The sequence below is a fragment of the Nicotiana tabacum genome, chromosome 4 (assembly GCF_000715075.1).
Source record: "Nicotiana tabacum cultivar K326 chromosome 4, ASM71507v2, whole genome shotgun sequence".
In the NCBI taxonomy this organism is placed as follows: Eukaryota; Viridiplantae; Streptophyta; class Magnoliopsida; order Solanales; family Solanaceae; genus Nicotiana; species Nicotiana tabacum.
In genome coordinates, this window is record NC_134083.1 from 12,951,575 (window position 1) to 12,961,094 (window position 9,520).

The 9,520-nt window shown below is 35.1% G+C and overlaps 1 protein-coding gene across 1 annotated transcript; it reads right to left on the bottom strand.

Annotated features, from left to right (window-relative positions):
• Positions 1-1,192: 1,192 nt before the first annotated feature.
• On the bottom strand, positions 1,193-8,387 carry LOC107770041 (uncharacterized). Its single transcript, XM_016589300.2, has 14 exons — positions 7,828-8,387; positions 7,129-7,203; positions 6,915-7,022; positions 6,649-6,681; positions 6,458-6,547; positions 6,239-6,364; positions 5,831-5,974; positions 5,207-5,623; positions 4,554-4,688; positions 3,346-3,570; positions 2,863-3,138; positions 2,546-2,683; positions 1,966-2,271; positions 1,193-1,734 (listed from the first exon to the last, which is right to left on the bottom strand). The coding sequence occupies exons 1-14, from the start codon at positions 8,017-8,019 to the stop codon at positions 1,507-1,509; spliced, it is 2,493 nt and encodes an 830-aa protein (XP_016444786.1). The 5' UTR covers positions 8,020-8,387; the 3' UTR covers positions 1,193-1,506.
• Between the last annotated feature and the right edge of the window lie 1,133 nt (positions 8,388-9,520).

A 9,520-nucleotide genomic window follows, 5' to 3' on the forward strand; every position in this document is an offset into this window, starting at 1 on the left:
CATCTCTATCCCAGGGTAGGGGTAATGTCTGCGTACAAACTATCCTCTCCAGATCCCACTAGTGAAATTATACTGGGTTGTTGTTGTTGTTATATAATAAAATCAAGAAACATTGCAGTAAGAGATTCACATTTATACCAAATCAAGTGAGAAATTTTATTAGAAAAGAAAATTAAATAAGAAGTTATTTATTGTTCATTTAATATGAATCTGATTTGAATTTCACAATAGTTCAATGAAATCTCATCCCTCTCCACTTATTACGTATGACTAATTACGTGTGAAAACTAAGGAAATAACAGTTATCTTGATGTGTGAAATAGACATAATAAATAGAAATAAAAAAAATAATGAATTTGAGAATATGAAAAAAGTAGTGAAAAGAAAAATAAGATGTTATATAAAACAAAATTCATGAAAATTTGAACATAAATCACACATTAAAATAAATATAAGATGGATTAAAAAGACGAAAGCAAAATTAAAGAGAAAGAAGATAGTACCAATGTGTTGTAATGGAGATGAACATCTCCTTCTTCTCCTTTATGCAAAGCAATTAGATACCCATAGGAATTGGAGTTAATTGGAAGTCCATAAAATCCATTCTATTGCATAGCGTTTTTGTGGGATTAATAAGCTTAAATATTAGGGTTTTCTAGTTCAAATAAGGAAAAATTTAATAACTAAAATTTTAGCTAATTTCAAATCTATAAATATTAGGAAAATATTAAATTACAATTTTATCCAGTGTAAACGTTATTTTAAAAGGGTAAAAAAGACGAACAAAATTTCACTAAAAACCTTTGTACTTTATATATATATATATATATATATATATATATATATATATATATATATATATATACTGACTAATTTTTAGTTTAAGTGAATGGGTGAGTAGCTATTTAGGTTAATTCTTCAATGTCAACCACCTACAAATAAGGTGGAAAGGATAAGATTATGAGGTCTCAGCTGAAGAATTGAGAAATTTTGGTAGAATTTTGCCTTATATGTACAGTAGTGTAATTTTCCGGTAAAGGAATTCGGGTGAACCCCTTCTGCCCCCTAAATTCGCCTATGTTGGTAAAGCCCTACGCCATGTATTTGAATTAATCCATAGTGGGTTTCCGGATACCATATGATTAAATGACAAATAAGAAAATTAGATGTCTGGGATAGAAAAAGAAGTAAGTTGAGCATCAAATGAAATATATTGTAGGAAGAGAGATGTAATACTGACTCCTTATATATACAAAACATAACGTTTATCACCAAGAAGAGGAAACTGACTTTCATGTCTCTGTATTACAGTTACAAAAAAGTTAGGCTGCTGTGTGATGGCTTCATTTTGAAGACGTGTGAACTGTGAAGGTATCAGTTAATATACACGATGATACAGCTTGAAAATTTTGACAAGATTAATATGGACCCTATGACCTATCTAGGGGGAAAATCATATATTGATTGTATATTAACAAAAAGGAAAACAATGGGATTGCAGTTTTTTCAAGGGAAAGTAGGTCTTCTACCCAAAGCATAGGAAGGTGATGAATTAATGATTTCCTGGCCAAGCTCATTTATCTTGTTGAGCAAAAGTGTTTGTTCAGTCTCAAGCTGGACCATAAACTCCTCTTGGGATTCGTGTAGGCTTTCCATTTCGTGCAGCGATGCTGAAAGTCCTTCAAGATCATCGTCTTCTATAAAAGACTGGAACTTGATCATCATTTGTTTCATCTGATGGAATCCAACACCAATGGTAATATGTCAGCAAATTGTTGAAGAATATGGTGCCTACTGATCGTCTACCTATGTTGCGCGGCTCTCCAAAATGCTGATGCACCCGTGTCGGCTCCTCAAAAGATACGCTACTTTTGGAGGATCCGACACGCACCCAGCGACATTTTTGGAGAGTCCGAGCAACATAGTCGTCTACACAATGTAAATTACATAGGGACCTGCTCTTACCTGGTTAGAGATTTGGCGGCGTGCTTTGGTTACTGAGGACTCAGAATCTACGCTTGTTTTCTTTTCTAGGTCCGGAACTTTGCGTGTGACTTGAACATGGATCTCTCCCTTCTTCACATTTTGAAGGGGTATCCACTTGTCAAACATTTGATTTGGAGGCAACCTTTGGTATTCAACGACACAATCACCTATGCTTGCTGTTGGCAGTAAATGGTTGTGGTCCTTAACATGCAACTCCAGGGGACTCCCATCATCGGGAAATTCTAATGTCTGGTGCCATTGAGGATGCAAAGTTTTATACATAACCTGCAAATAATCCAAGACGGATCGGAAACTCCTGTTAAACATTCATATTTTTCAATATAGACCAGAGATAAGCCATTTCAACTCTCCTATTCTCTTTGCAGCTCTAGTATTTTGCAGTTATGGTTTCCGAATAAGTTTCAACAATTCCAAAAAGGTCTATATTTGATGATACAGTTTGTTTGCAACATTAGCTTCAGCATGAGACAAAAAAACTTCAGCAAATAATAGAAGTGTGAAAAGAAAACGACAAAAAGCATTATCTCTAAATTCTAACCTTAGTTCTTCTCTTCAAATTGCCATATTGTACCCTCACATAAGGATCGCTGGTTCCTCGGAGATCAGCAGCAACAAGGTCTTTTGCCTCGATGAGAGCAAGTTCAACCCAACCATTGGAAGAACTACCATTTGAACTCTAAAAACACCAAAGTCAGAAGGAAAGTGGCATCATAATCAAGCATGAACATGCAAGTGTGATAGTTTTCCTTTTACTCTCGGATGTTCTTTTCTTTAACATTAATCTAAAACTCCTCCTTTCTCATCATTTCCTCATTAAATTACTAAATGACCAATAACAGTTATGATCGAGAATACCTTGGATCCTTCATAGTCATCAACTCTGACTGCTTCTATCTGGAGCCGCAATTCTCCAGAATTCACTTTCTCAAGAGGAATCCACACATCCCTTGGGGAACCTTCTATAAGTCCTTCTAAGCTTACTCGTGCACTACCAATGTTCTCGTCTCCAAACATCTCCTCAATGAAGCACTTTATCTTCAGATATTCGCCACCACCTATTTCATCAAATTCAAACTTCTGATTCCAGGTAGGATCTGAAGTATGTGGCACAGTTTTCGTTCTTTTCAGAGCCTGAGAAAAAGTTAAAGGATCAGTACATATTCACTCAAGCTCCCTTGTATTATAATATTGAAGATAAGGAAATTTAAAAGAGCTTTTAGTATTCCATTTCTAAAACAATTCATGAACGGCATAAATGAAGAACATATATGGGAATTTAGTTTTGGAGAAATGATATTTCAAGTGACGAGTTCTGTGAGGAAAAAAGAGGAGATATACCTTCCCGTACTGGAATTTCACGTAACAGCCAGAACCAGGCTTTCCAAATTTATCTTTTGATGGAAGGTCCTTTCCTTCAACTATTGTCACATATATTTTTCTACCTGTTCTAGGTAGGAAACTTGATGTACCATTGAGTGAATGCTGAGAGCTGATAGGTAAACCGTTCGAGCTATGTGAACCATCAGCGAATTGCCATTCCTTCAAGACGAGTTTCACTGTCAACTGAAACAATCATTTAAAACAAAGAAATTATTAGTACTACATAACTTCGTATCTACACCAAATAAAACCACAAAGAATGAACATCAATTTCTTTGTCATTTCAATCCTTCTACTTCGAATGGAGCATATCCTAATAAGGCAGTCTCACACGTGAAGAGAAGTTGTTCACTAGAAGCAGGACAAAGAACTAGTTATGTGGTACATATTAACCTAAATATTATTATTGGTTGAAGAGAAACAGACAGAATGAAGGGGAAACTAGACTTGTTAAGGTCCTTCTGGAAAGAGAAATAAAGGGGAAGGACTCTTCTTGACTTGATTTGAACAACATGCAAGAAGGCTCCGCGTAGGAGTTGAAGGTACATGGAAAAAGGAAATGTAAGACTAAATAAAATACGGAAATTCTATGCTAAGTTCCTGATCCTACTGTGTCAATTACAAATTTTGAGAATTAATTCTCTTCCAAGATCATCAAGTTCTAATACCATATAAAAGAGGGGGAAAACACTTACCGAGTTGAAGTTGAACAATACAAGAGGACGTACATTACATGATATAGGGAAATCATAGACTACATTAAATACGAAAATTTTATGCTAAGGGAAGTTTCCCATTTCTTGGTATTCTTTAATTATGACATAACATTAATAATATTCTCTTTGACTTTCAATAGTCCTAACTAGCCATTGACTTGAACTTTCAGAGCTGTAAGCAGGATAAGACAATCCATATTTTACTACAAGTGTGCTGCCTCTGACGGTCCAAAGGAATCTATGATACCACGAAAGGGTACAAATTGAAATACATCATGTTTATGATGATAAGATTGTGAATAATACCGTTCTTTGTTATGTTTTTTGCATTATCATTATCAATTACACAGTGTGCAGATGTGGAAGCTCAAACGAAGCCAAAGTACAGTGTAAGGAGAATTACAGAGGCTGCAATTTTAAAAAGACCATAGTTTAAAGCTAGATTCCTACCTCTCCTGAATTAATCCCCTCAAATGGAACCGTCATTTCAATTTCTTTACCACAAAACTCAGCACGCCTGGCTATAGCAGCGGAGTCAGCTCCCGTCGCCCAAAATATTGTTGAATCATCTGCAACATATCTCATCTGTTTCATAAAGCCATATCATGTGTCAAATGCCACTACAGAGTGATAGAGAACCAATAAATGTTTCAGCCTGTAAAATGAGCGAACTGAAAAATTAATGTAGTAAGGCTCACTCCTTGCTGCTAATTCATAGTTTCTGTTTGAAGGTAGAAACATGAAAAAGATGTCATTAAGGACTAATTGGAATCAACTAATAACAACTACGTCTCTAAATTGGATGCACTATCATCCCAAATTTACCCATCATGCTATGACATTCAAGTCAACCTGAAATTATTTTGATACTACGTCACGCGGACCTTCATTGGCCAAGATATACCCGTGTCTGACGAGTGTGATAAGGGTGTGGGTATGTCGTGCAGATCTTTGGAATACACTAAAAATTAGCAAAACACTGGACGCACTTGTATAGGATACTTAAACAAACTTGTGTGAGATACATACCCATAAACAAGTCATGTAACAGAGCTTTAATATATAAAACATGGGTCATAGCATATTAATTTACATAGATTCACCTTTATTTCACAGCTTGTCAGATAGTCATACTTCACGCTGCCAGGAGTGCATTCAAATAAATTGAACTTAATTGTTCCTGCATCTTCATGTAGAGTCATATTGAACTTTGAGTCCCATCTAGGGCAGGATCCTGGTCTGACATCTGTTTTCCTGGTTAATTCTTCAAGTTCAACCTCGACAAATGTCCGCAAATCCTTGTAATCATGGAGATTCTCCACATAACCATCTGTCGATGAGCTCTGTTTCCTGGAAGGGCTACTCCTCAGGTTACTTCTTGACAATTTGCTGGCAGACATCACGGTCACAGAGAGTACACCAGCGACAGCCCTTTTGAATAAATTCACCGCAGGCAAAGAAAAACAATTACGGCGAGGTTCAACCATCCGCTTAGATAAGGAGTCATTAACAAGTTTAACCTGTGAAATAAAATAAGCAAAATAATTTACTTACTAGTAATGAATCAGAATAATTCTGTAAACTGACAAAAGAGAGAAAAGTCAATAACATAGAAGCTATAAGCTTTACTCATTCTAATAGAATATGTGTAGTTAAGATTAGAAAATTTACTGCCCAAACGAGGTTTGGGAAGGAAGATGTCATAATGTAGTAAACCAGTCACATACCAGCCATGCAGAAACACCTGGCAGCTCAGTTGCTGGAAGAGATTGGCTTCCACCACTACCAAATGCAACGCCTATCCTAACCTCCGGAGGCGCCACAAATGAGTATAAAAATGCTCTTCCATCTAGAACTGGCACTAAGCGGAGCTGTAATAGTTGGATTAAAGAGCCGTTAATTCACATCAGTAATTCTAGGAGCCAAGGAAACGGCAGAACTTTAAGACTGAAATATGACCCTTAAGTAAATTCTTTTGAAGCAGAGCTGTTTGAGCAAAGCTGCTCCACTTCTGCCCTAAATCGAGGTGTAAAAGGTAAATATTTATGGTACAGTTGTAGGCTTGTGGAACCGTAAGTACCCACAAAAAATAACTAAATGAAACCAAGAGGCTGAAAAGGTAAAAATGTACATACATCACCCTTGATGTGGATGCTGTTAATAACTATCCGAGCAGTCCCCATTAATGGCTTTCCCAACTTGGCAAGCAACATGATACTTATATCAGTAGTGTCCCAGTCAAAACCAAGATGCACAATTCGCTGTCCGCAAAGGTAATAGTCAGAATACAGATCTTCTCCATTTTTTTAATACAAAGGAAAAAAAAGGAAAGAAAAAACAAGTTAGAACCAAACCTGATCACCCGAAGTTGACCACCGTATCCCACGAAGCCCTAAGAGCGGAGGTTTAGAACCAAGTGAAAATTCTTGTAATTCAATCTTTTCCTAAAATCATGATCAAGTCAGCTGTCAGTTCTTGTAACTTAGGCAACATTTAGTACTTCTAGTACCAATCTTCATATGAAGGGGCGGACAAGAAAACTTACAATCAACTTTGGTTTTCGTTGTTTCATGCGTCTCTGTGTCATAACAATTAAAATAAGAAAAGGCAAATATTTAGATAACAGAATGGAAACTTAAGTATGTGCTAAAAAAAACAGTGTCATCACAGAGTATCACATATGCATTTATATTTATCCTATCCACTTTTTCCATCAACACTCAACTACGTATCAGTTAAGATTCCGCTGCTTGTTGAGCAAAATGCAAGCACCTGCACATACAGAGAGAGATACAGAACAAAGCAATTTACCTCAACAATAGAAGAGAACCTCAAAGAAAGCCTAGGGCTCATATAAGTAGGCCAAATTTCAATTAATAGCTTATTCAGCCACTCACACTGCTCCAAAGGTGTTGTTGGCTGTAGAAGGCAAAAAAAGAAAGAGCAAAATAACCGTAACGCATTAACCTAACTCGTTCAGGAAACAGTGGCAAAGAAAAAGCAAGGAAAATGGCAATGAAATTACTGATGTCTCCAGCAACACTTGCATCCATTTCTTATTCAAGTCTTCTGCAAGAATTTTGCGTTGGTAACTTCCATACTGCAAATAGAAAAGTTGGTGTTTGATTAGAGCCTTATATACCTTTGTCTCTATTCAAAATATAATAGGGGACACATTCTTGGAAAGAAAGGCACTAAGCAGAATATTGCCAACACTGAAGAGGATTTTAGTAGCAGATAAAGGGCAGCTCGGTGCACTAAGCTCCGCTATGTGCGGGCTCCGGGGAAGGGCCGGACCACAAGAGTCTATTGTACGCAACATTATCCTGCATTTCTGCAATACACGGCTCGAACGCGTGACCTCCCGGTCACATGGATTCAACTTAACCAGTTAAGTCAAGGCTCCCCGATTTTAATAGCAGATATTTTGATAAAATCTCACTGCAACAAGGAAATAACGATCTTCTACACATTGATTTAGAAAAAACTCAAAAAATAAAAGTTTGCTTGTCGGTGGAGATATCAAAGTACAAAACCACAGATGACATCAGAAGAAAAATAAACACAAAAGATCAAGCAATATGTCACCAGGCAAATATAAAAAATATAAGTATTATTTAGTTCCATATAGATCCAAGAATTTGTTAAAGATCAATATAGTTGAAGAAATTCACATCCCAAATTGAACCAATCAAGTGAAGTCAAATAAGAGAGAAGTGTTAACCTGAAAAACTGCCCAGACAGCCACGGTAAGAGGAACCCAATTGGTGAGAGAGAAAATCCACTTCTCTATCCCCCAAACAACTAAAAATAGTGGAATTACAAACGGAAGAATTGGCTTATCAGCTAACAACTGATTCAAGAAATCCATAGCTTGTCTCACATCCAATGAACTTGCTCTCTTTTTCTTCACCATCTAAATACTATGCAACTACAGTAACCAAATTCTCAATAGCAGTACCGCACTTGATCAACTTTAGCTTTTTTACCGCATTCCAAGAAAATTAAAGATTTAAAGACTTGTACAGAAACAGAGAAATGAGGAACTTTTTTTATTGACTTGGGAATAAGAAAGGACAAGAACTGAAGAACATATACCCCTATTGAATCCGTTAAGAAAGCAGAGGGAATTCAGAGAGACGGTTCAAAGACTTGGTAAATTTTGCGCCTTTTTCTCTGTCCAAAATGGAGACCAAGCTACAAGATGGAAACAAAGAAGAAAAGTCCAAGTCAACTGAGACGCCTTGGACATGCTACACTACTTCAAGAACTTTACATATAGTTAGTAGTGATTTATTTCTTTTTTTCAATTTAAACGACGCATTTTGATTTAGCATGAATTTTTTTAAAAAAATCCTTCTTTTAATTCATCTTTAAAGCAAAAACGATAAAAGTTTTGGTGGAGCTACAATATTTATTTGACCATAAAAACTTCTTTATTAAAGTAAAATAAAAAATTTAACGTTAAATTACTTATATATATATATATTATTCTTTTCGGAATGCATTAATAACAAATATTTATTATATAAATTAAAACGAAAGGATTACTTGTATAAAAATGTTGGGTAGGACAAATTTCTTTTACCAACAAAGTGATGGTAAAATAGTGTAAATATTTATTTATTCTTAATTAGAGATTTCGATTCGAGCTTTGGGATGAAGTCCTCTTTGTCGGGAGTGTTTTACTCCAATATGAATTTTTAGGTTCGAATTAATCGGATCCCAAAAGGCATATAAGCTGGATGAGAAAAACAAAATGAAGGACAATTTTTAGTTTATTTTGTCAGGTATATTTGAGTAAGAGCACTGTGAGTAGTCCCTTTTCCCTATATTTTTGCCTATTTTCTGGCATTGTACTTAACTTTTCCAAGGTTTTGGATCAAGGTTTCTTTCCCTTTTTAGTTTTACCCCGCCCTCGTTCAATTTACCCACAAAGTTCTAAAATATTATTTTGGGGTTATTTATTTATTTTAAGAATACACCCTTAAAGTATCATTTCAGCGATTAACACAAGAAGAAAATCATTGCTATTACAAGAAAAAATAAAAACAGTTATAGTCACATGCCCTTAACATGCAGGATATATATATATATATATATATATATATATATATATATATATATATATATATATATATATATAAAAACTGAATTTGAATTAAAGAATAATTTTGAATTTATAAATAAAGTTTTTAAACATATATATTATTAAAAAAATATGCTTGATAAGTTTAAAAAGGTATGGCTCTTTAAGAAATATATTGAAGTAGAGATGATTTGTGTTGGAAATCAATTTTATTAATATTGGACTTATGAATCGAGATGCACATTTTAAAAAGTGCAATATTTTATTCTGCGCCAAACATTTCTCATCCCATTTTCCTACCTAAAAGGGACTAATAAAAAAGTACTAG

Coding starts and splice junctions, on each gene's coding strand:
- LOC107770041 (XM_016589300.2), bottom strand. CDS start 8,019: ATGGTGAAGAAAAAGAGAGCAAGTTCATTGGATGTGAGACAAGCTATG. Junction 2,684..2,862: donor ATGACTATGAAGGATCCAAG/GTATTCTCGATC, acceptor TGGTGTTTTTAG/AGTTCAAATGGTAGTTCTTC. Junction 2,272..2,545: donor ATTTGAAGAGAAGAACTAAG/GTTAGAATTTAG, acceptor GATTATTTGCAG/GTTATGTATAAAACTTTGCA.